This window comes from Pseudoliparis swirei, chromosome 17 (assembly GCF_029220125.1).
Source record: "Pseudoliparis swirei isolate HS2019 ecotype Mariana Trench chromosome 17, NWPU_hadal_v1, whole genome shotgun sequence".
NCBI classification, from domain to species: Eukaryota; Metazoa; Chordata; class Actinopteri; order Perciformes; family Liparidae; genus Pseudoliparis; species Pseudoliparis swirei.
In genome coordinates this window covers 20,758,851-20,786,740 of record NC_079404.1, presented here as the reverse complement: position 1 = coordinate 20,786,740, position 27,890 = coordinate 20,758,851, and the positions used below count along the sequence as shown (strand labels likewise).

Sequence of the window (27,890 nt, the reverse complement as noted above, 5' to 3'; positions counted from 1 at the left end):
GCCTGACGATGAGCTAATCATTTCCTGTGGATAACCATGTGATGAATCCGTGAGAGAGAGGACTCGTCGGAGCACAGCGCTTGTTTTGGTCGACTCGCTGGCTGAAGGCTGTGATGGAATTGCTCGGAAATTAAGTCATCCAATTATTAAATGATGCAACACAGCAAAGGAATTGTTATTCAGAGGTCTTTTTTTTTTTTTTTTACAATCCTTTATTACAATAGCGACACATTCATTTGTAATGCACCTCACATGTGCAGCTGCTACTCAAATCGTATTAAAATAGCAACACCACAGGCAAAATACATGCCTTTTCGGGCGGTCGATCTGATATCAAAGAGCAGCAAATATACATCTCTCCGGAGCAATTTAACAACAGCTGTTTACTGTCCTGTCTGCAGGCACATTCTAAACTCATGAAGAGGAAGAGCAAAAAAATCAAAATGCATAAAATACCACCAGGGTTGTTTCCCGTCAATGTATTTTAGCATATCTTCTCCCCCCGAGGTGGTGTAGCTGTGTTAATGGAATGCACACAGCGGGGCGTGAGGACAGAAGGACGAAGCAGACTTCCCTCGAGCTCAAGATCAGATGCGATTCTGGCTGCACCCCAAATAAAAAAACTGCTTTCTTTTTGGGTTCACTTTATCTCACACTGGCGCTCAAGATTTCACAGATGAAAAGTCGACGCAAATGCGCTCCTACTAAGATAGATAGATAGATATATACTTTATTAATCCCCAAGGGGAAATTTGTCGTAACAGTAGCAGCACCAATAAACTAAACACACAATAATAAAGAATAAAATATATAAAACAGGGATGAAAGATATAGATGTATACAAGAAGTATACAAAGTAAAATATAAAATAAAATATATATGTATATATACAACATATATGCATACACAATACACAATACAATCCTAATGACAAATTAAATTAAATATAACAATATTAACCCTCTGACGGGAGTGATATATATAACCCTCTGGTATCTAAAGGTAATCTGACCAAATTAAAAGATATATTCTATTCAGATATCCGTCTTTTAGACCTCGTGGCTACAATTAACACAGTGAGAATAAAGATAAAGGCAGTTTTGTAAGGAGTCCGCTCAGCTTCATGCAGCACAATGTTCCGAAAAAGACATCTGTTGATTTCCACACACTGAGGTCATTAGGTTGCTTCTTTAAATAAAGTTGTAGGAGTCAGACACAGGATACGGTTTCATTCTTACTTCCCTTCTTTTATTGACTGTTTTTATGTTTTTCAAGCAGCACAAAATGGACACCAAGAAACAGGACGTGGGGGAGTTTGAAATCCCTCCAGGATAACACATAACCACTTCCCCCATCGTCTTGGGCCTTGTACTTTCGCCACTGCTCAGGGGTCTGATTTCCCGATACTATCCCTATCCATTTAGAGCAACACTGGAAGTAGATCAAGCAGAACATTGTTTTATTATGGTCCCACTGGACATATGGGGTCATTACCAATGAAGGCTCTGGGTGGTATAATTAGTTGACACTTTGCTAAAGCGACTTCAGTTGAGCAATGATACGTCTGAGAGAAAAGACGTTCTCTCTGACAGGAAAAACCACAAGAGGAAGAAGTCTGATGCTGGAAGCTTCTTTTAGGGCGAGGGTGGGATCTATGTATTCATCAGGGACTGAAATGGCCTCAGACAACTCACCATCTGTTATTTTATTCGTTAAACAATACATGTGGTTTAAAAGATCTCACAAATTGAAACCCGTCCAAAGGTTTTACTTAACCCTTGTGTTGCCTTCGGGTCATTTTGACCCGAATCAATATTACACCCTCCCCCCGCCTTAGGATTAATTTGACCCCATTCAATGTTTAATGTCGGTGTTCTTTCGGTAGTCAACAAACAAACATAAAGTGCCTCACACTTAAACTTGGAAAACAATATTAATTCTAATAATTTTCTGGAGGTTTTAATTGCTGGCGTCAAATTGAACCCAAAGGGTAAAATATGTTAGTAAATATAAAGGTAACAGGAGGGTGAAACATTGAATCGGGTCAAAATGACCTAAAGGCGGGGGGAGGGTGTAATATTGATTCGGGTCAAAATGACCCGAAGGCAACACAAGGGTTAAGGAGGTCTGAAATGGTAGCCTTTGATTGTGCATCTGCTCTGAGCTTTTATTTGCGTTTTCACCTCATTTTTCCAAAGAACACAATGTGTCTCGCAAAACAAATATTCATAGTTGCCCAGTCATGACAAATGGCACACATGAATCAACGGAGTGGGCAGATGTCAGAAAATGAAAAAAAGATTTCATGAATATATCTCAAGATGAAAGCAACAGCTCTTTGTACTTTTCAGAAAATAAATCGACTCAAAGCGCTGGATATCAAAATGATTGTGTTTGGGATTGAAGTTACTTTATGGCTCAGTAAATGAAAACATTGTGTTTGTTAATTGGTCATTCCTCCTGATTACAGAACTGTGAATTTGCGGCATTACGGTATAAAGCACACTCTAGTTAAAAAACAAACAAACCCAAATACGGATGTGAGCTGGTACCGAGAGCAAGAACGAACACAAAGAGAGAGAAAGAGAGAGAAGGAGCGCTGTTGTGTTATTAATCAGAGGAGAGCGGCTCAGAATGGGAGAGACTTGTCTTGTGTTTAAAGCACCCCAGTGTTCAAAATGACAAACACTCAAAGTTGTTGTTCCAGAGAATCCCTCAGTGTATAACTGCAGGCTGTAACAATACAAGCAGCCGGATGATTCCTAGCCGGTGACCGAGTGTGTGTGAGGCGTGTTGTCTTTGACTTGTGGAATGTGAACGTTAAGACACTCAGAGAGTGAGTTGTTACTTCTGTACGTGACGCTTGATGCTGTCGGTGTGTATTTTGAACGGGCAGCAGGGAGCAACTCTGCTGTCACGGCTAACAGAAACATCCAATCCTATTTATACTATAAAGCTACAACACACGCTGCATGCTGCTGCTGCTATCGAGTCTATTCATATCATCGCTTAGCTAAGGTATTCTTCATTTGGGGGTTTCTTTGGTCAATTTGATGATTTCTATTTTTAAATGATGTCTTTTACTTAGTTTATTGTCACTCACTAATCACCAAGCCAAAGTCCTTGAATGTGTACCGACAACAAAACACTTTTCTGATTGTAAGCTTTAAGGTGCAATGTGTAAGATAGGGCCCCCAATTTTTGTTTTAACCCTCCTGTTACCTTGAGGGTCAATTTGACCCCATTCAATGTTTAACCCTCCTGTTACCTTTATATTTACTGACATATTTTACCCTCGTGGTCAATTTGACCCGAGCAATTAAAACCTCCAGAAAATTATTAGAATTAATATTGTTTCCCAAGTTTAAGTGTGAGGTACTTTATGTTTGTTTGTTGACTACCTAAATAGCCCTTTAAATATATTAAAAAGTTGATATTTCTTATATGTTTGACAGTGAAAAACAGCCTGGGGTCAAATTGACCCGAAAGAACACCGACATTAAACATTGAATGGGGTCAACTTGACCCTAAGGGTTAAGGAGCAGTGGGCTGCAGTGATGCGCCTGGGAAGCAGCTGGGGGTTCAGTGCCTTGCTCAAGGACACTTTGACTTGCAACTAATGGGGAGAGCGGGGATCGAACCGACGGCCTTGGGGTTGCAGGATGACCCCCCTTACCCCACTGAGCTACAGCCGCCCCATTCCGTTGAAGAATTATCGAGTGACATGTGCACGCGAACCGATCGGACCCAGTTCATCACGTCCTGTAAAACCGGCCCGCTCCTCCAGAGGCGATGGCGAGACGCTGCAGTGCCAGTCTGCCCTCCGTCACGAGAAGGGAGTAGAGCCTCGCTGAGGGCTCGGCATTCATAAATACATGGTCCGTGTTAATTGTCAGTCAGTTTATCTCCCACCGCCGGGAGACTGCTTTGCTGGGAGGAGAGCGCGCTGCAGCTCCTCCCAGTTAGCAATTAGCTCAAATTCTCAATTTTAGTCGCTGCAGCCGCTGTTATTATTTTGGAAGCTGCCGTTCGTGGTGATGCTCTCAGTGTTACACTGAAATGGAGTCCATTCCATTCCATGGGTACCAATTAACGCAGGTTAAACTAGAACGGGCACTCGGTAGAGCGCATCCCTTCGCACATCACAAGATTGGGCATTGAATTATGAACATTTTGGCATTAGTTGCATGCCAATTGGATTGGAAATTGACCGCGCTATGGTAAAAAGAAGATTTTGACCTTTTCATGACCTTGACCTTGACCTTTGATCCGATCGATCCCAAAATCTAATCAAAGAGTCCCCGGATAATAACCAATCATCCCACCAAATTTCATGCGATTCGCTTTAATACTTTTTGAGTTATGCGAGTAACACGCATACAAATAAATACAAAGAAATGTTTGTTCCATACACTTGAACAAACATGTTTTATTAGCCAGCCAAGGCCAGTGAAGTCTGATACTAAACAGCTGAAATGTTCATATTAATTATGTTATACTGCTTTGCCATTCTCTGAACTGTGAGCCACAACCCTCTCTACCCAGCGACATGATGCTGTGGTGGAAAGCTGCAGCCTGTAAATATGAAGACGGTTTGATGTTCACCCAGAGTCCACAGAACGGCACGTCTGCATCGTCTCCCAAAACCTCCTCATGTTGACTGTCGTCAGCTGTCTGTCAACAAACCTTTCGGAGCAGTTTGTGTGAGCTTATGCAGCTTCTCGAATCTGGAGATGGAGGGAGGGATTGCAGTTCCTTTGCTGAAATCCACAAAGTATTTAAACTTGTGAATATCATAGGTCACTGTTGTGGTCATGTCAGTGTTTTTCTCGAAACTCCCATCGAGGGAGGAAAGCGTCGAGCGGATCGAGATTTAAAATACATTTCAGTCAAACATTTGTTGACTGACTAATGTTACTGATTCCTTCTGGTCACATGACATCTATTACACCTGTCCGTCCTGGAGAGGGATCCTCCTCTGTTGCCATATTGAAGGTTTCTTCCCTTTTTTCCCCCCGTGAAGGGTTGTTTTGGAGTTTTTCCTGATCCGATGTGAGGTCAAAGGTCAGGGATGTCTATGTGTACAGATCGTAAAGCCCTCCGAGACAAATTTGTAATTTGTGAAAATGGGCTATACAAAAAAAAACTGAATTGAATCCAATTAATGTTGCACAACTTTCCTCTGTTGTGGCTAGAGTGCGCTCAGTTCCCGTTCTCTTTTGTGTGCCGCCATCGAAACTGACGAGAGCAGATGTCCGTCTCTTTACGTTTCGCCAGATGTGAAAACCTCCGGAACAACAAAAGGAAAAAAGAAAAAAGGATTTTGAAAATGCAAGTGTGTGTGTGTGAGATGTAAGAAGACGGCGCCAGAGAGAAGGACAAGGACGGGGAGCCGACGCAAGAGACGAGCGACGCGTCGTCTGAGATGTGTCACGACGCTATTAGAGTGGACCCAAAAGCACGACTCAGACAGGAGTAACAAAGATGACTGTCTTTGGTTGGAAACAGGCTGGGTCAAAACCGGGAGATCAGTCGAAGAAGCAAACAAGTCCAAAAAGGGGCGGGGCAGAGAATCAGAGGTCAGAACAGGCAGGTCAGGAATATACTCTAATAACACTGGAGAACTTGGCACGAAAACACAAGACAATCTGGCAGAGGACAAGTGGAAGTGAGGGAGCTAAATAGTGAGGGACTAATGAGGGGATGGGCTGCAGGTGGGAAGGGCGTGAGGACCAGGTGAAGGGAATGAGGGACTAACGAGGGGATCAGAGGCAGGTGAAGGGAGTTGGACTGACGAGATGGTGTGACAGGATGAAAACAACTATTACAAAAAGGAAGGCGTGGAGCTAAACTGTTACAAGATGAGAGCAATTCACACATTTGTTCAGTTCAACTGAGGCACCCTCACGCCGAGCTCCCCGCCATCGGCGCGCGGGGAAATTGCACTGCAGTTTCTGTTCAAGTGGTTTGTGAGACCTGAAGACAAAAAATAAATAAAGTGTCTTGACGATGGGGTACGGGGGCCACCTGGTTTCATCCTTTTTACATAATTGTACCTTTGGGTACGGGGATTCGGCGAGAACGCTCGGTAGATACGCGTCTACATTTAGAGCCTTTCAGCCTCACGCTCACAGCTTCTTTCACTCAGTGAGAGTAGCAGGACCTACGAGGTGAGACAAGAGAGTGTAATTCATATGTCTAGAACCCCGCTTCTTTCATTAAACCACGATAACAGTCCTGGTTCCCTCCCTGCTAGTCATCAAAGTGTGATTACGGCGGATGTTTTGACAGGCTGATTGGTAGCTTGAGCAGGGGAGGGCAGCGAAAATGATCATTTTGTTTTCACAGACGAAACCGCCGCGTTGTAATTAGCGGTTCGCGTCCATGCACATGTGCACGTGCTGCAGTGTTTCTTTTATGCGGACCGGACTTAATGAGACGGCGTCAACATCAGAATACAAATTGATATGGCATCCGAAGTACGGCAATCACGAGCCTCTCATTTCCGCAGCCTTCCCCTCGTTTCGGTAGCCGCCGTGTCTTCGAGGAAGCGTTCGCACGGACGTTTGCGTTCCCAGTCGATGTTTGTCCAAATGTTGGCCCCACAAATATCCGCACAAACACACACATTGAATATTTCCATGCATAACAGGAAATAAATTCACAAGACCAGGAGCTAGTCACGCTCTGTGAGGCTGTTCTGTACCGAGTGAAACGCTAACTTGCACATTTTCCGTGGGTGCAATGCGAGTGTTCTGCATCTTATTTAGCATGTTAGCACCAATTAGCACTAAACACAAAGTGAAACTCAGGCTGATGGGAAAGCTTATTAGCTTTGTAGGTATTTAGGCATGAATATTATGACTTGCCTCTCCCTGACTGATTAAAGATCGCATGCTGCTTGATGGGCTGAAATTTGTTTAACTTTCTTGGCTCATGGAATCATTTAAAAATCTCTTCATTAAAAAATGCTTTGTCCTCAAACTTGAAACAAGGTAAGTTTTTCTTCGTGTCGGGAAAAAGGTGAGATTAAGAAACAACAGCGATGTGCTCAACTTGTATCAGTCAATTGTTCTTTCAATGTGAGAATTCCCATGCTGGAGTGGAGAGAATATAGAGGAGGCAATCAAAGTAACAAAATAAATATATACACTACCGTTCAAAAGTTTGGGGTCACTTAGAAATTTCTTTATTTTTCAAAGAAAAGCACTGTTTTTTCAATAAAGATAACATTAATCAAAAATACACACTATACATTGTTAATGTGGTAAATGATTATTCTAGGTGGAAGTGTCTGGTTTCTAATGAAATATCTCCAGGTGTATAGAGGCCCATTTCCATCAACTATCACTCCAGTGTTCTAATGGTACATTGTGTTTACTAATCGCCTTAGAAGACTAATGTCTGATTAGAAAACCCTTGTGCAATTATGTTAGCACAGCTGAAAACAGTTATGCTGGTGATATAAGCTATACAACTGGCCTTCCTTTGAGCTTGAAGTTTGAAGAACAAAATTAATACTTCAAATATGAATCATTATTTCTAACCTTGTCAATGTCTTGACTATATTTTCTATTCAATTTTCAATTCATTTGATGAATAAAAGTGAGTTTTCATGGAGGACATGAAATTGTCTGGATGACCCCAAACTTTTGAACGGTAGTGTATATGCTGTATATAGATCAAAGAGATGAATTTTAACAGTCAGACTCAATAAAAAAACAGAGAAGAGTAATTTAAATGAAACCCTTATCTGGAAGTCTTCTGTAAACCTGAACTCCAGAGACACTGATTGATGAAACTGGGCTTTCCATGCTCACTGTATTCACTTTTTCTAAATATAAGTCATGAACACATCGTCACACTGTCCTCAGGTGACAATGTGGTTTAGAGCCAGAGCGGACAACATTTTCTTTATTCCTGCAGCTATTTCAAGTGCATCCGGTACATGTGTGGGCAGCGCATGAGACTCAGGGTAAAAGTGGTGCAAATGCATCACCATTATTTAACTATAGGGGAAGCGAAGACGAAGTATTGCGACCCAACGTTTTTATTTTTTAACCGTAGCATCATACAGTCCCCGCAGCCACGCGATAATATTAAAGCAGCTCATATAAATGACCATTTCAATATCGTCAGCAACTGACAAAAACAAGAAAAATCAAATTTTTGAGAATCAATAGTGTCGCTGAGCGTTTGCTACGGCATGCTTTGGCTATCAATCACAGTCTGCCAATCCACAAGAGTCCGATTGATTGCAAAGGAAAGAAACATGCCCTTGAACTGTGATCATGGACTAAAAACACAACATAGTGAAAGATATGCCAGCGTATGTTGAATAAACCCGCTCGGCCCACTGACTCCAGGTTCTCAAAAGACCCAATTGAGAGAGTCAGCTCTTTAAAGTGCTCCATGGCTACTTATATTCTGCATATTTGTGGTTGTTATAGCATCCTCCAACTATCTAATCTCGGCAAGTGAAGGTGTCCGTTTGCCTGACTTCATCCAAGAGACTATAGGTGGTCTAAAAATACAGGACGTTTTTTTATAAATAAAACTAAATTCAGGGACAGAACCACCAAAACCCCCCCGGCAATTATGTAACTTTCCAAGTCCGCCCCCCCCCCCCCCCATTAAAACACAACCTGGCGCCCATTGAAGGGAAGGTATTCGTAGCAGAGCATATATTACATGAGCCCTATCTTGTATCCTCAGTGTTAACCTCAGCAAACAGCTTATCCAGTCACAGCAGACTCTCACCATCACTCCAAGTCTCCCACACACACACACACACACACACACACACACAGAGAGAAACGTACTCGATGCAGTATCTATCTAAGTCAAAGTAAAAATTTGAGTTTTAAAAATAACATTAGCATACTAAAGTGTTTGTGAGCTCTTGTTGTCCGTGTCTGCCTTTCTTTGCCCCTCCTCCACTCCTTTTACATCACACACACACACACAGCTCTCATTGTCTTTCAAGATGAGGAACTCTCCAAAGCGTTTTCAATCACAAAGGAGTAATTAAGGCTCAGGGATCATTCACAAATGACACATTAATTCCTGCTCTGAGGTTTCATCTCAGAAGAGAGAAAATGAGGACCAATTCTTATTCAGGAATAAAAAATTAAAAAGACCAAGAGACAGAATAGAAAAGGAGGGGGGGGTGTAGAGAGGCAAAGAGCATCAAGAAATGAAAATTAATTCAGATGGACAGGTGTGTGTGTGGGCGAAGAGAAATGAAGAAGAATAAGAGAGTTGTGGAGAAGTGGAAGTGGTGAAAGGTGATGACAAGAGGACAGATTGGGGTCAAAGTTGGTCAAACGTGAGAAGGAGTGATGGAGGGGAAACCAGTGCATGCCTCTGGTTTTGTATTTGGGCATTTTTAATTGATAACTTGAACCTGTGTGTGTGTGTGTGTGTAAAAGTGACAAAGGGAAGGACTTAGAGGAAGAGATGGCAAATGAGACACTTGCCAGACAGAGTGATTTCACTCGAGGTGATCAGAGCAGATGGTGCATCGCTCAGCATATGTAAGATTATTAGTCTGCAACACACGCATGCACAGCATTTGCAAATGACACATTAGCTAGCGCTATATTCATCTTGATAGAGGTATTTCAGATAATTAATTGCTGTCAGCAAATGCTGGAGGATGTTTATCTTGAGAGCACCTGGATGTGGTGAAGCGTGGAGAAAAGTGTCCGTATGTTTTCATCTCTTCTCCCCGCTTTTCATGAATAAAAAAATACATCTCTGATTCTGCATTGAACTATGAAGCCTTTCCATCTGGTTAAAACTCGGCTTTGTATCAAAAAGCAAATATAAAAGTTTCAAACTTGTAATATATTTTTAATGCCTTGACAGTTGGAAACAGTCGTGTGAATAAAAAGGATTACACACACACACTTGCTGTATATACACTACCGTTCAAAAGTTTGGGGTCATCCAGACAATTTTGTGTCTTCCATGAAAACTCACTTTTATTTATCAAATGAATTGAAAATTGAATAGAAAATATAGTCAAGACATTGACAAGGTTAGAAATAATGATTCATATTTGAAGTATTAATTTGGTTCTTCAAACTTCAAGCTCAAAGGAAGGCCAGTTGTATAGCTTATATCACCAGCATAACTGTTTTCAGCTGTGCTAACATAATTGCACAAGGGTTTTCTAATCAGATATTAGTCTTCTAAGGCGATTAGCAAACACAATGTACCATTAGAACACTGGAGTGATAGTTGATGGAAATGGGCCTCTATACACCTATGGAGATATTTCATTAGAAACCAGACGTTTCCACCTAGAATAGTCATTTACCACATTAACAATGGATAGTGTGTATTTTTGATTAATGTTATCTTTATTGAAAAAACTGTGCTTTTCTTTGAAAAATAAAGACATTTCTAAGTGACCCCAAACTTTTGAACGGTAGTGTATTTCTAAAGGTGCCATAGAATTAATATATACCTGTGACATTTCAATATGGAAAAATTGAATTACACGTGTTTCCATTTTAATAATGCTCAACTTCGTCCACCTCGTTCCCCTGCACTACGGGCGACCACATCCAAGTGGACGAAGGGCTACCACCTCTGACAGTTGCTTTTAATGTGTGGGGGATAAATAGGGAGTGTGTTTGAATGTCATTCCCATGACAGGCCTCTCACCTTTCCCCAGATGATGCCTTTATACCTCATTACGGTTATCATGAGAGTCAAAAGCCTTTTAACCCTCCTGTTACCTTTCGGGTCAATTTGACCCCATTCAATGTTTAACGTCGGTGTTCTTTGGGGTCAATTTGACCCCAGGCTGTTTTTCACTGTGTCAAACATAAAAGAAATATCAACTTTTCTATATATTTAAAGGGCTATTTAGGTAGTCAACAAACACACATAAAGTACCTCACACTTAAACTTGAGAAACAATATTAATTCTAATCATTTTCTGGAGGTTTTAATTGCTGGGGTCAAATTTACCCCGAGGGTAAAATATGTTTGTAAATGTAAAGGTAACAGGAGGTTTAAGAGTGTTAGCTACGGTATATGCGACTCAATCGCGTGGTCAAAATAGTATGACATGCCATGTCGCTAAGAAAAAGAAAAAAGAACACACACACACACACACACACAGTATTAACCCTCATTTTTATTTTAGTCCCAAACTCAGCCCTCCTTTTCAGCAGGCGGGCTGACGTTGAGCCTCAGCCGTGGGTTACGGTTCATTACAGAGCTACAGCTGGCTGCCGTTCGGCGCCATCGAGGTCCAATAGGCAGCGGCTGTTGTATTGAATATGTCCTCCGTGCTGTATTCTCTGGGGCCAATCAACTCAAAGTCGGCGAGCGTTTGTACTTTGCCGAGCTGCATTAGTGAAGTTGCCAGGCAACAATGTGGTGCATTGGGGTTCGCGCGCTCACATTTCTGTAACCTGATGCATTATCTTTATTTTTGATGATTACATCTTTACACTCGGGATGAGACGGGCGATCTCCCTTCACTCTCCCCACGCTTCCCAGGCCAGCGAGCACAGAGGGCATCACTCCACCGGCTCAAACCTGTCGCACAGCGAGAGCACGAATCCGTCTGTCACACGAGTGTCAGACGGAGACATTCATCTGTTGTATTTCTGACAGATTCTTTAACAAACACTTACCGGGTCAGCTGCTAGATTGATTGGTCGTGTGGCTGGTTGCCAAGTTAAGTTAGGATGATTTTTAGGTTGAGGGACTAATATGTGTTATACTGGGGCTGATGATAGATAGATAGATAGATAGATAGATATATACTTTATTAATCCCCAAGGGGAAATTTGTCGTCATAGTAGCAGCACCAATAAACTAAACACACGAGAATAAAATATAAAATATAAAAAACAGGGATGAAAGATATAGATGTATACAAGTAAAATATAAAATACAAAATGAAGTATATATATGTATATAAAATTAAACATAGTTGTATATATATATACACACACACAAACAAATATAATACAATGACTGTGCAAAGTATACAAAGTAAAATATAAAATAAAATATATATGTATATATATATATACAACATATATGCACACACAATACAATACTAATGACTGCAGTGTAAAATTAAATTAAATAAAAAAATATTAAATATAGACAGAGTGTGCAAAATGCAAAGTGTGTATGTGTGTAGTGTAAATGAGAATGAAATGTGTGTGTATAGTGTAAATAAATGAAATGTGTGAAGTGCAGATCAACATAGTGTAAGTGCAGATCATGATGAAGTATGAGAAGAGATAAAATAGGGAATGTTGAGGAACTGTGGAGATTTGTTTTCACGTCAGGTTTCGATAGCTCAGCCTGGAAGGTATTCTGCACAAAGTAACAGATTAGATGTGTTACTCGTGCTCGTGAAGGCCACAGGGGATTATTAACAGGATAAAATATGCCATGAAATGAATTGTAAACAGACACATATGCCTCTCACTTCCAAGTGCTGTTTAAATTTGATAAGAGATGCAGGCAAACAGATCAGCGCTCACAGACACAGTCGTGTCTACCAAGTCTCGAGTGTCAAGGAGTCAAAAACCATCAAATAATCCCCTTCGAGGAAAGATGGTATCAAGTCTCAGAGGGTAACCATCGACGTTCATTTTTATTCAGAGGTATATCTCAGTAAAAGCAGCAAAAAAATTAAACTGTGCTGACAGGAGGAGTTCGGAATAAGCCTCAAAACAGCACGTTTGTTGCCGTCACATTCAGTTATTAAAAAGGATGCCATTTAATCCTCACTTGAACTTGAAGTTTTCCTGAAGAAATACATCAAAATAATATATTTGCTTTGCCTAAGAACGGGTCAAATAAAATAATTGGGACTGTATCCAATTTGTGTGGAGAAAGTGCAAAATCCTCGGCGTCTCCTCAAATCCCTTGAACATCTCCGGCTGAATAAAACGGTCTTCAGTGCATCCATGGTTGCATGGAATATCGTAACCTGTCAGAGAACCTGTCAAATGGACTGAGAACACCTGGGATTTGGAGCGGACTCAAACTGGAACAATAACACTCCTCACTTTTCAGTCTGCCATCCCGGCAAATGTGTTAAAACTAAAAACACACGAGAAGAAGACAGCTCATTTTCCCCTCAAAGATAAAGAGAAAAAATACATTTAGAATGATGACATATGCAAACTTCCTGCAGGCCTTTTTTTTTTTTTTACTACGAATGCATTTGTGTTTGTTTCCTAACCCTCCTATTACCTTTGGGGTCAATTTGACTGACATCTTTTTTTTTTGCTTCATATTTCATGACTTTTCCTAATTTATTGGGGACAACTGGGAAAACATAAAATTCACATGATGATATATTTTCACTGTCCTGTACACAACTTGTACCCATCTGTGTTCTTTGGGTTCAATTTGACCCCAGGCTGTTTTTCACTGTGTAAAACATATAAGAAATATCACCTTTTTAATTTATTTAGATAGATAGATAGATAGATATATACTTTATTAATCCCCAAGGGGAAATTTGTCGTGACAGTAGCAGCAACACACAAGAATAAAAAACAAAACGCAAAATATAAGAAACAGGGATGAAAGATATAGAAGTATACAAGTAAGATAAAAGTAAAATACAAAACAAAATATATATGTAAATATACAACACACATGCATAACAACACACAACAACACTGACAAATCAAATACAAAAATATTAAATATAGACAGAGTGCAAAAAGCAAAGTGTGTGAATGAGTGCAGAGCAAATGAAATGAAATGTGTGTGTATGTGTGTAGTGCAAACAAATGAGATGTGTGAAGTGCAGATCAACATAGTGTAAGTATTCAGTGATTGCACTATGATCTGGCAAGAGGTGATTTGTTATAGAGCCTCATAGCCGTCGGCAGGAATGTTCTCCTGTATCTGTCCTTGTGGCAGCGGAGCGTGAGGAGACGTCTGGAGAAAGTACTCCTCTGTCCCTGTAGGAGGTGGTGGAGAGGGTGGTCCGGGTTGTCCAATATGGACACAAGTTTCTTCAACGTCCTCCTCTCCACCACCTGTTCCAGGTGCTCCAGCTGGCAGCCGATGATGGAGCCAGCCTTCCTAACCAGTTTGTTAAGACGGCTGGTGTCACCGGCTCCGATGCTGCTCCCCCAGCAGACAATGGCAAAGTGCAGCACACTGGCGACAACCGACTGGTAGAATAACTCCAGCATCTTGCTGCACACGTTGAAGGATCGAAGCTTTCTCAGGAAAAAGAGGGCTATTGACACTTAAACTTGGGAAACAATATTAATTCTAATCATTTTCATACGTCCTGGTGTCCTGGTGTCATGGTAAAGTTGGAAAAACTGTTTCCTCTCCAAAAGGTATTTTCAGACGTCGAAATTCAACTATATCTAGATGTTACTAGATCTGCAATTCAGTGAGCTGTTTTAAAAAAACGCCCCAAGTTCTGTTGTTCCAGCTTCTCAAATGGGGATGCATTAAATTAACATTTTTAATAAAGTACAATGTATTTACATAAATGAAATGATTAATCAATAATGAAAATAGTCTTAGTACTCGTAGCACTAAATATAAATATTCCGTCATTGGCAGATCAATCAGTTATCGTAACTCAATCTTAAATTAAACTTCAAATATGAGTTTATTCTGGTATTAGCACAAAACCATTTACTTTGAGTCATTTTTTAACTCCTCGGCTGACAAGTGCAATGATCCCCATTCTAATTGCAAATTAGACTGAACAGATCATCCTTTATATTCATTTGCATTTTGGGCTCAGCTCAGTCTTCCATGTGTTCACGTCACATTGATCATGATATGAGAGCCGAGGATTACACTCCTAGTCTCAGTGTCACCGAGGTGTACTATTGGAACAGGAGCCACGGTTCCTCTCAGCAAACACACTTTCATGATATTAAGTTGAGTTATGACTGGAAATCAAGGGGGTTCCACTATCATGGCAATACTTGATAGTAATTTGATGTGATTACACCAGTTATTATCATCATTAGCCACCTGTACGGGTCGTCTTCGTGGACGACACATCCGATCTGAAGCCTCTCTCGTCTCCATGGAAACATGAGCTATTGTCTCCGTTGCAATCAGTATGTTAAAATGGACCGCCAGATACAGCCCAGTGGATGCGACCGAAATACAACAAACGTTCATTCAGGCATGCTCATCGTCGTTACCTGCGACAGAACCCCTTCCGTCTCTCCGGCTCCCGTTTTGAGATTCAAGAGATTCAAGATGTTTTATTTGTCACATACACACACAGGGTGTGCAGTGAAATGAAAGTGGCAATGCTCAGCAGGAATGTGCAAGGGCAACAAGTACACACTATTTACAATAAAAAACAACACAATATTTACAGTAAGTGTGTGTGTGTGTGTGTGTGTGTGTGTGTGTGTGTGTGTGTGTGTGTGTGCCTAAGAGGGGCAGTTGTGTGGGTCTATGTGGGGGTCCTGGTGAGGTCGGAGTTCACAGTCCTGATGGCCTGAGGAAAGAAACTCCGTCTCAGTCTCTCTGTTCTTGCAGCGTGACTACGGAGGCGCCTGCCTGACCGCAGCAGCTGAAACAGTCTGTTGTCTGATCTTTAATCATCAGGTGCATCTGCATCAAAAGCTAAATGCTCTGAGGTTGTTTAAACAAGAAGGCTGTGATGATGTCAGTCTTTTTTTTCCAATCGTAGGAGAAAATACGTGACGTATATATATGCTTTTGAATGAGAAAAAATGAAACGTAATGATGCGATGCCTCATTTGGTTACATAACACGTGATACATGATGTCAGGCAAAACGTGAATGATGAGCCTGCCAAGTCGCACTAACAAATGACACCCGCGGTTGAGCAGTGAACACTTCATCCACGAGGAAAATGGCGCTCGGTGTTGAGCAGACGCAGCTGTGTGTTTTACGAGGTATAGTCAGACTTCTCCCGTCAGTGTGCGTTCAAAAGTAACAGACTGTGACGGGCCCCCGCAGACCCCTGCACAGAGTCATCAACCCCTGGGCTGATGACTTTAACATTGGCTTTCTATGCAAAACAAATCCAGGCCAGTGGAGTTGAAAACTGGCAGGGCAAGAGACACGAGAGAGAGAGAGAGAGAGAGATAGAGAGCTATAGAAAGATAGAGATCGAGAGATAGAGAGAGAGAGAGAGAGATATATAGAGAGATAGAGGAGATATAGAGATATAGAGAGAGAGAGAGATAGAGAGATATACAGAGAAAGATAGAGAGATAGAGGAGAGAGATAGAGGAGAGATAGAGAGAGACATAGAGAGATAGAGGAGAGAGAGAGAGACATAGAGAGAGAGAGAGAGAGAGAGAGAGAGAGAGATAGATAGAGAGAGAGAGAGAGAGAGAGAGAGAGAGAGAGAGAGAGAGAGAGAGAGAGAGATATATAGAGAGAGATAGAGATAGAGGAGATAGAGAGAGATAGAGAGAGAGAGAGAGAGAGAGATAGAGGAGATATAGAGAGATATATAGAGAGAGATAAAGAGATAGAGGAGATAGAGAGAGAGAGAGATAGATAGAGGAGATATAGAGAGAGATCTAGAGAGAGAGAGAGAGAGAGTTTGGAGCCGCAAGAGAGAGAGCTGACAAGATCAAAATGTTAAGCCTCCCGTAAGGATATTAAAATGGAAATCAATGAATCAAACATTTGATATTATTGGCACATGAGTCATGACCACTGTTGAATTGAAGCCCTCTTTTAATATATCTTACAGGTCTTTCCTCGATCTCTGTCTGAGAGGAAATCACAAAGCCTTTCAACAGCAGATTGGTATCCTGTGTTTCTCTTTCTGTTGCACTCGAGAGGAACGGATTCATCGCGTCATTGTGCCGCTTGCTCATTTATGACCTCGGGTGACGAGTCACCTCTGGGACAATCAACTCCTCACATCCTTCATCTCAGGGATAGAGCTTAAAGTCTATTCAGTAGCTCCTGATTTGTAGCAATCTTTTTTTTTTGTAAAGACCACGTGTTTTTTTACCACAAGCTCATCGTCTGGGGTTTGTGCATTCGCTGTTTTTGGAAAACTTAACCGGTTTCTTTTCACTGTTTTCATCCACAACTCTTGGTAATGTCTTTCATTGGTTGCCTGTGAATTAAAGTTATTTACAGGAACCAATAACCAAATTCAGAAATGTTCTCTCAGGTGACTTTTGTACAGGACACAGTTGTGTTTTGCATTTTATTTGCATGATGCTAGTCACATGTTAGTCTCTACATATTTGACAGATAAGGACGAGTGCAACAGTGATGTGAATGGAGACACTCAGATCCTTTACTGGAGTAAAAGTATCAATCAATAAAACTTTTATTTCAGACTCAAGGTCTAGCTGTGGGACGAATAAAGGAATATCAATAGCTAAATACACACAAAATCACAAGTAAAATACAAAAGATTTATAAATAGACAGCTCTACTGATAGCGTGTAGTACTGAACTTTATATTTGATAAAACCATGATGATTTTATTTTCGGAGTCATCAACCCAGCAAATAAGTTTATACATAAGATTTCTAAAAAAAGCTTGAAAAGTATCAACTCCTGCAGCCACAAACATTTCACTGGCACAACTCCAACTCGGTCTCTTTAATAATCTTCTCATGGTATCATGATAAGCTACTTGAAGTCTCTGTAGGCTTGCTTTTTTTGTAATTAGACCACAAGTGTGTAGTAGAAAGGTGCACAATATGCTCTAAACCAGGGGTCAGGAACCTTTTTGGACTGGGAGAGCCATAAAAGCCAAATATTTCTAAATATATTTCATTGATATCTTTATAATCGGTCATCTGCTCTGTGATCAAATGTCCAAGATATTTTACCTTATCACAGACACCGAGGTAAATATCAGATAATTTGAAGTCAGGGAATTTTACACTTTGATGATCATGATTAAATAAAGCATTTCCAACCATGCATCCAGTATTACAGGCGTTCAACTGCTTGGACAGATCATCAAAATATAGATTCAAAAGAACTGGGGACAAAATCCCCCCTTGTTGGACCCCATTGCTGACCCCAAATGGGGCTGAGACACTTTGGCCCCATTGAACTTGCATAGTCAGAATTCTCACACTTTGGGGATACCGCTTTGACACAATTTAACAAACAGCTTTCCATGATTAACTAGAATGGGCACTCGGTAGAGCGCATACCTTCGCATATCACAAGATTGGTCATTGAATTATGAACATGTTGGCATTAGTTGCATGCCAATTGGATAAAAATTTACCGTGCTATGGTAAAAAGAAGATTTTGACCTTTTCATGACCTTTACATTGACCCTTGACCCGATCGATCCCAAAATCTAATCAAATGGTCCCCGGATAATAACCAATCATCCCACCAAATGTCATGCGATTCGGTTTAAAACTTTTTTTGTTATGCGAATAACATGCATACAAATAAATAAATACACGGCGATCAAAACATAACCTTCCGCATTTTCAATGCGAAGGTAACAAAAGCTTTGGAGGCATCAATAAAACACATGAGAATGGATGAGTTTTGCCCTCTATGTGTATTGACAATTTCCTTTAAGGCATATATACACAAGTCAGTACCATGTTTGGGTTTGAAGACAAACTGGTTATCTGAGGAGTGAATGAACTCATTTAATTCGTCCAACAGGATTCTTTCTAGGATGTTTGACAGGATGCTGGCCAAAGCAAAGGGCCTGTAATTATCTCGGCTTCCTACTTTACCAGCTCCGTTTCAATGACGGGCACGAACCAAACAGACAGCATTGCGTCCGGTAACAAGCCATGAATCACGAAGCCGGTAAAGCAAACGGCAAGAAGAGGAGCTATCCTCGGTCTAGCATATTCAAGGTGTTCAGCAGTAATATGGTCCAAACCATTTGCGTTGCCATCAGCCAGCTTATTTATAGCTTGTTACGGCTCATGTGACATAATCGTCATTGGCACAATACTCTCAATATCGTCCACCGTATACAAGTCGGTTGCACCAGGTACCATAAATGCTGATGCCATAACTCAGCAATAGTGTCTGTTCCTGAGATTCCATCAACAGTGTGACGGCAGAGATGTTTTAAAGTTGTTAAGAACTCTCACTACTTTCCAGAAATCAACAACATTGTTACTTTTCAGCTTCGTGGCCATAGATCTTTACCTTCGCATTGAAAATGCGGAAGGTTATGTTTTGATCGCAGTGTATTTATTTATTTATTTATTTGTATGCGTGTTATTCGCATAACAAAAAAAGTTTGAAACCGAATCGCATGAAATTTGGTGGGATGATTGGTTATTATCCGGGGACCATTTGATTAGATTTTGGGATTGATCGGGTCAAAGGTCAAGGTCATGAAAAGGTCAAACTGTTCTTGAATCGCATGAAATTTGGTGGGATGATTGGTTATTATCCGGGGACCATTTAATTAGATTTTGGGATCAGGGTCAAAGGTCAAGGTCTTTTTACCATAGCACGGTCAATTTCTATCCAATTGGCAACTAATGCCAAAATGTTCATAATTCAATGCCCAATCTTGTGATATGCAAAGGTATGCGCTCTACCGAGTGCCCGTTCTAGTTGCAAATGAAGCGAACGGCATAGAACGACATACTTATATCTTGCATTATTGAGCTTCTTGTACTCGAGCATAAGCCCTTGTTCACTTGCTTCAACACGGTACTCAGCCACATGCTCGTTCCAACCAGGTCTGGTATTATGGGTATGCTTGTAGTCGGGCTGACTGGCTTCATACAGAGCACTCACTCTATCGTTACACATGGAGAAGAGATCTCTCCTATGCTTCTCATCCTTCCAGTTAACATCTCTACACAACGTTGCATCTCTAGGTAGATGAATATTACTTGTAGATGTGTCTGTACGAGCATAAAAGGCTAAGAAGTTCTTCTTTGTGAGAGTTCACCAGTTGAGTTTTTCTGTGTGGACACCATTGCTCGTAGCTGGGAGATATTCAACATTTATCGGCATAGAAAAAGGTAGATGATCAGTTGTTGCTGCCCCATAAAGAATGCCCAGACATCCCAATGAAGCATCTGCATCAGCTGTACGAATACAATGGTCCCGCCATGATGTAGTGTACCAGGCCTCACTGATGTATGTATAGCTATCTGTAGGCAAAAGATCTTCACTTGACAGTATCATGTCAAGATCAATGGTTATCATCATTACAGAATTGACCCACGTGATTGGCAAATAATGATCGGTTGTCTGAGATATCTGCCTTCATATCCCCAATGACATAGATACTAGAGGAAGTATTATCTTGAACATAGGAATCGATGAAGGCGAGCCTATTTAGATATTCATCCTCATTGTGATGACACTCATAGGGTGTATAAACATTTAGGATGATAAATATCAGCGAGAGTAAACTGTATTGCAATACACCAGTCGACACCAAGCCTGACCACACTTATCAACGAGTCACGCTTCTTATTCCATAAAATAGCCACGCCCCCTGGTATCCTGCCTCTGACTGTTCCCATGCCGAGGTCAGTCGTCGACTCCCCGAGTCTTGCTTTGCTAGGAATGTCTCGTGTGTGTACATAGTGTGTCACAATTCTCCAAAAGGTTGTGAACCAACATGCGGCGAGACTTTATCCCCTGAGCTCTGGCCCACACGCAGGCCATGACAGTTGTATGATAAAACCCGAAAAAATCTTTGAACAAGGTTAGTGAGTGCCCATAGCACCAGCAGGCACCCCCTCACCCCCCCCTCACCCCCAACACCCCCAACACAGCGACGGGTCATAGTAGCATCGGACAAATGCCCCCTCTGGCCACAGCTCCGGATTGTACATGTCATCAACCTCATTGCAATAGGATTTACTATTATTATTATCAATCACACCATGTAAAGTAGTATGAGCTAAATATACACTGGCGTTCAAAAGTTTGGGGTCATCCAGACAATTTCGTGTCTTCCATGAAAACTCACTTTTATTTATCAAATGAATTGAACATTGAATAGAAAATATAGTCAAGACATTGACAAGGTTAGAAATAATGATTAATATTTGAAGTATTAATTTTGTTCTTCAAACTTCAAGCTCAAAGGAAGGCCAGTTGTATAGCTTATATCACCAGCATAACTGTTTTCAGCTGTGCTAACATAATTGCACAAGGGTTTTCTAATCAGACATTAATCTTCTAAGGCGATTAGCAAACACAATGTACCATTAGAACACTGGAGTGATAGTTGATGGAAATGGGCCTCTATACACCTATGGAGATATTTCATTAGAAACCAGACGTTTCCACCTAGAATAGTCATTTACCACATTAACAATGGATAGTGTGTATTTTTGATTAATGTTATCTTTATTGAAAGAACAGTGCTTTTCTTTGAAAAATAAAGACATTTCTAAGTGACCCCAAACTTTTGAACGGTAGTGTACGTGAATTTTTTAATTTTTTAAATGGCACATTTGACTATTATATATGAGTTTACATCCATTCTAGCGTCTCTGTGACATGAAAAATCAACATGCTGACATGCTCACAATTACTAGGTAAACATGTCGATGTTAAGCAGGTATCATGTTCACCATCTTAGTTAGCGAGCATGTTAGCATGCTATCATTAGCCCAAAACGCTAAGGACAGCTGAGGCTGATGGAAATGTCATTAGTTTAGGAGGTGTTTAGTCATCATGTCTCAAGCTGATTGTCCTGAGTCTTAAGATCTGGATTTCTGCTGAGGCGCTATCCATGGGGTTGAAAGGAAATCACGGTACAAAAGGCTAAAAAAGGGATTAAAAGAAGATGTATTTCTGTTGTAGGAGTCCAATTATGGAATAATGTTGAAATGGATGTAAGAATGGTGAACTCCTTTTTGGTTTTCAAGGGAATTATTTTTAAAACAATTCTTGAGAGTTATAAATGTAATTAAAAACGTATTAATATGGAAGATGTATGTGGTCGTATATATAAATATATTTCGTTTTTTATTTTGTTTATTGTTGGTTGTTTTTGTTGTTGTTTTATTTTCTTCTTTATTTTATATTAATTTTCTGATTTATTTTGATTTCAATTTAGGATAGGAATTTATAAGCATGTTTTGCTTCTATCTATACCTTTTCAGTCTTTCTCTTTTGTATATTATATAGGATAATATTGTATTGTATTTGATTTGATTGAGTGAATAAAATACAAACAAACAAACAAACAAACAAATAATCTGGATCCTGATGAAACACCTATAGGGTGTGACCGTGCATAAGCATATACATTTGCGAGGGGTGCAGTAGACTTAAGGTTCTGGGGCTTAAGCACTTTTGGTTAACGTAAAGTAATACATTATCCTTCATATAATACAGTACTTCATATAATTACACTTTATTCGTTTCTCTCAGATGGCCATAGAGAGAAAGACCTTTGCCGGTCTACTAATCAAAATGACTGAGTCACTTCCCTAACACAATAACCTTTAAAGTCACAGTTCCTAAATTGGCCACAAAAGGTCTTTGAAATCAGACCCAGTGACTCACTGAAGACCAGATGAAGACGGAAAGCAACCATAAAACTTCTCCTGGCATCCCAACACAGACACAGTCTGTCTCTGAAGCCCTTCCAGTAATCCTACCGGCCTCGGCTTGAAGAGAGACAAGCGCTGATAATGTATTTATAGAGTTACAGATTTGTGATAGACCTGACCTTGAAAGTATTTTTGTTTTTTAAATTAGCTTTCTCCATATTTTGGTTCTAACTTCCCAATCTGGGAATTGTCTTTAGAACTCAATAATTAAAATAGGAGGCGGCCGATATGAAACAATGGGAGCGGCAATGAATATCATCATTCTCGCTAAAGTATTAACCTCTAAATGCCACTGACTGTCTACCAACCAAAAAGATTCAAGCTTTTCAGTTTCTTATTCCTTCTGCCATGTTATTCTGGTTTAGAGGAAAGTATTTTCACCATGAAACATTTTCCATCCATATTAGATGAGTTACACTGTCGATGCAATTGTATGAGAGAGCGAAGAGGCAGCAAGCAATAACAGCGAGTAGAAGCCAACATCCTTGAAAAAAGACAAGCCATGCTTCCTTCTCCATGCACACACATGCACACACACACTTGACATAATAACATTATTTCTTTACTTTTTGTTGTTGTCTGTCTTGTGCCTATTTCATTTTATGTTTGTAATTTTATAAAAATTGTAATAGTATATAGGCGGAAGCTTTAAATAAGGCCAAGTGGCGTTCTGCCTCTTCCAGCACTGAGATATTCATGTATCTCTGTTGTGTTGGTTTAATTTAAATGTTATTGTTTGAATTGTGCAAAATAAATAAATAAGAAATAAGTAAAGAGTCATTTAGATGTTCTATTTTTGTATATTTCAATCTATATTAAGTTGGTGAATGTCAAAAGTTCACCTCTATGTAATGATCAGTTATATTGTGCGAGCATTTACTGAGACCTTATTCTCTGAGGTGAAAATCTATTGTCATTGACGCGGGCTTTCTGAACATAGTGTAGCAGGATCGGTTGTGAGAAATCATGTAGCAAAAATGCCCTTTCACAAATCCCATCGGCGAAAGGCAGCATGGACTGTTGTTCTTGTCATCAGAGCTCTCACACAGATACACTCAGACTCTCAAAAAAAACTTGCTGAATGGGAAGGAAAAAGAAAGGATCACAGCATCCGACAAAATAAAATCAATGGGACATGAGTGAATCATAGAGCATCGCAGAGCGATGTTTTGAATGTTAGTTCATCGCTCTGCCGAAACCCATCAATAATGCCCTTTCATTCATTTACTGTCATTGTCCTGCTGGCGCTCTTCCAGCTCACCAGTCCAACAGAGCCACTTGAATCCGTCTAAAAGGAGTCGCTACAGTATTCTTGATGGGGTCAGACAAATTTCATTTCATTGCCGGACAGACGTTCACCTTGGTGCATGTGCTCTTACCTTCCATAACGTAGACCAGTGAGCCCACATCGCCTTCCTTAATGATGCAGCTGTCCTTCCCATAGTCCACGGGGTACATGCAGTCCACGATCTCTTGAATCTGCGACAGCTCCAGGTTCTTCATGAAGTCGTTGTCCAAGATGGCCTCCTTGATCAGATCCTTGGACCTGAAGACAAGGCGAAACTAAATGAGACCATCACTGTGCCAACAGATACACATTGGCATTAGGTTCAATTCAGTTTTCAATTCAGTTTATTTGTATAGCCCAATTTCACACATTACAAATTTGTCTCGGAGTGCTTTACAATGTACACATAGACATCCCTGTCCCAAAACCTCACATCGGATCAGGAAAAACTCCCAAATAACCCTTCAGGGGGGAAAAAGGGAAGAAACCTTCAGGAGAGCAACAGAGGAGGATTGTTCTTTTTTTTGGTAGAAAAACATAATGAGATAGGTGTAGTGGCCATTTGTCGTGCGAAATCAAACAAAACTAGAAATCAAACCGCCACCGATGCGCCGTGGGTTTCGGTGTTGACGCATGCAAAAAAAGTTAATGTCCATTTCCGCCTGTTATTATTCTGAGAATTTATTTCTTAAACCAACAAAAAAGAACAAACAAAATGTTGACACTTCCTCTGTGCTGTAGTAAAAAAAACATTGGCCACCCTGGTGCATGCTGGTCCGGTGCCTACCCACCTCTACATATAACCACAGGTGCCCATCGTTACCCAATCAGTGAACTTAAAACTAAATAGATTAAACTAAACTACAACTATCATAAGAAACAACTAACATATCAAAATATAACCTAAATAAGCAATAAATAATCAATATTACTTTACAATAAAACCTAAATACAAATGTCAAATTAAATAGCTCCAACAATAGGATTAGGGATATAAATGAGTATTAGAGAGCACCTCAGGCAAAAATCTAGGCTGAGAATAAAATATTGTCGAAAATCCATTGAAGGATGTTGACTAGTTCAACAGGCATGTAATGATTTTGAAGGAAATACAAATTTCACCCAAACTGCACCAGCTTGTCCAAAAGCACAGCGCTATTTCAAAGACGTTGAAATTAAACCTTTTTTTTCCCTCTCCATGGTGCTACAAGTCAATAAATAGCCTTTCTAAATCAGTATGTTATGGAAGCGAGGTGTTTGGATTCCTGGATCCACTTCTGAGAGCCAGCAAGGCCTTCAGGCTGGAGTCATTTGGGGCATTCCACAGGTAAGCCGTTTTCGCAATGACTATGCATGGAAAGGAGACAATCTAATTAACGGTGAAACGTGCAGTCGCCATGGTGCGGCTCGCTGCACAGAGCACTTCGTCAGGCGGCTTTAAAGCGGACATTATGTCAAATTATCATTTGGAACAAGGAGGACACATTAGATGCTAACTATGAACCATCAACGGAGGAGAGAAAATTGTTCATTAGAGGTGTCCGTGTGTTGACAGGCGCGTTGAAGGGTTTGAACCGTCAAAACAAGTGCGCAGAGACGGGAGACAAATCTAAAGCAGACCCGACTCCAGAAAGTAAGTCCAGGCCACGATATTCATTACCTTCGCATTGAAAATGCGGAAGGTTATGTTTTGATCGCCGTGTATTTATTTATTTATTTATTTGCATGCGTGTTCCTCGCATAACAAAAAAGTTTTAAACCGAATCGCATGAAATTTGGTGGGATAATTGGTAATTATCCGGGGACCATTTGATTAGATTTTGGGATCGATCGGGTCAAAGGTCAAGGTCGTGAAAAGGTCAAAATCTTCTTGAATCGCATGAAATTTGGTGGGATGATTGGTTATTATCCGGGGACCATTTGATTAGATGTTGGAATCAATCGGGTCAAAGGTCAAGGTCATGGAAAGGTCAAAATCTTCTTTTTACCAGAGCACGGTCAATTGTTATCCAATTGGCATGCAACTAATGCCAAAATGTTCATAATTCAATGCCCAATCTTGTGATATGCGAAGGTATGCGCTCTACCGAGTGCCCATTCTAGTTAAAGCATACACTCATCGGAGTCACAGCTGCTTGTCTGGCCCGTTTTGACAAGAGTGTCAGCTTGAGGAATAAAGTAAAACAAAACATTTTTATCAGGGTTAAGTATCAAGGATTCCCCTCTAGCTAAACTCTTGCAAGTAGGATTCAAGGACACTCGTGAACTCCCATGTCTTTTTGCCCTGTGTGCCCTTCTACTTAACTGATTTCTGGGTGCATTGTTGACGCTGATCACCCGAGGAGTTTAAAGCTAAAAGGGCAAATAACCTGAAAGGCATTTATGAAGCAGTGCTCCCACAACACCACAGGCTTCGCTGGCCGGCTGCAAAGCCCCAAGCAAAGTCCTGCACAACACACACAGCAACGTGAACTTTCTAGGCCTTACACTTCAGTGTCTGCAAACCCCTGAACATTCATGGCGTGCGAGGCTAGGTTTTATCGTCAGCGTCTCCTCAAATTTTGAGACACATCAAATCTGTGAAGAGACACTGTTGCTCCTTCAGATGAGAAACTGCCAAAACGGCGAGCGATCCGCTGGATAACAGCCGACCGGCATGTACACACATCAGAATGTATTCACGATCAGCTGAGTGATTAGTTTTGGTTTGAGTCTCAAAATAAAGTGCTATCAATACTATCAAAAAAACAAGATTCTCATAATGCGTGCTTTGTATTCAACAGTCTGGTGGATTTTCACGAGGGGTTTCCAGGCCAACCAATCCTGCTTTTACTCGAGGAGCTGCATTACTAAAGACCAACATTAGCTACTTGTCACAATCTACTGGAAAAACACAAATTACTTACTCAGTTTTTACAGTGCAAACATTTGATTCATTGGATAATAATCTCGGTGGAAGGTGAGAAATACTAGTAAATCCCACTGAACAAATATCAGATTATCAGCCTTTACTAAAGGGAACTCCTTTGTGGCGTACAGATATGAGAAGGAAGAAAGAGACGGGGTGACAAGCAGCCAAAGGATCAGGATGTGTATCTATTTGAACTTTAGACGAGATGATCCAATGGCTGCTTGGTATCTCATTTCGCCCTTGAGCGTCCGAAACAAGGTATTCCTGGGTATTGAGTAGGTGTTGCACCTATTTTTAAATTCCCGTCACACAATCTATGTTTTTCAAACCTCCTTCTTTTTAAGGAGACTGAGACGATAATTTAAACTTATCCGCAGTGCCCCGTAAAAAGAACATGCCTGTTCAGAACAGACTGATTTTCCTGTGGTACTGCTGTCTGCAGCTTTCTCTAGAACCGCTCAACAATACGCTGCTTTTTGGTCTCGAGCAATACACCCACGGTATCTGCATCCCACACACACGGCACCGGCAGAAACACAGTTGAAATACAACCTGGTGGGTTTTTTTTTCTCCCTGTGAACTAGACATTACTGCTATGTTGGGGGCCCCCAAATTAAAAGGGCTCCAATCAGCTCCAGATTTATATTGATATAAAGATATAAAAAACGGTGGTACTATTCTGACTCCCAAAGTACCCAACGAAAGAACACCTGTATACCGTTACTGTCTCCTGGTTGTATATTCACTTCAGAGGGGAAATTGTCCAACTAAAATAGCCTGACAGAGAAATATTTGGTTATGTTGAAGATTGAGAGACATATATTTTAGGCCTTTTCAAAAGCCTTTCTGTTGCTAAGGCAACAGATCTCGGCCTTGCTTTTTTACTTCCCGTCAGCTGCATCACCAAACATTGCGACAGGAAATACAAAGGGGCCCAGTTCGAATGCCTGTCAAGGCTGAACAAGCCTATTCAAAGTCATCGTTGTATCCAGGTGAAAGCTTAGCTTTGAATCAAAGTTAAAAATGTAAGTAGCGTTAGATTGTGCTGATATGCCTCTCGGTCATCCTTCACTTAGAGGTAACAATGTATAAATGAATCAGTGCGTTTACATGATGGTATAATTTGAATCTTGCTTTAGTCGGACTATGCTATCTTTTG

The 27,890-nt window shown here is 40.6% G+C and overlaps 1 protein-coding gene across 2 annotated transcripts in view; it reads right to left on the bottom strand.

Moving 5' to 3' along the window:
- The window catches only part of LOC130206965 (cGMP-dependent protein kinase 1), a 115,009-nt gene that overhangs the window by 78,509 nt on the left and 8,610 nt on the right, over positions 1–27,890 (bottom strand). For both annotated transcript variants that reach the window (XM_056435269.1, XM_056435268.1), the window contains exon 2: positions 23,912–24,078. In XM_056435269.1, coding sequence (XP_056291244.1) covers positions 23,912–24,078 — 167 coding nt within the window. The remainder of the gene's footprint in view (positions 1–23,911; positions 24,079–27,890) is intronic.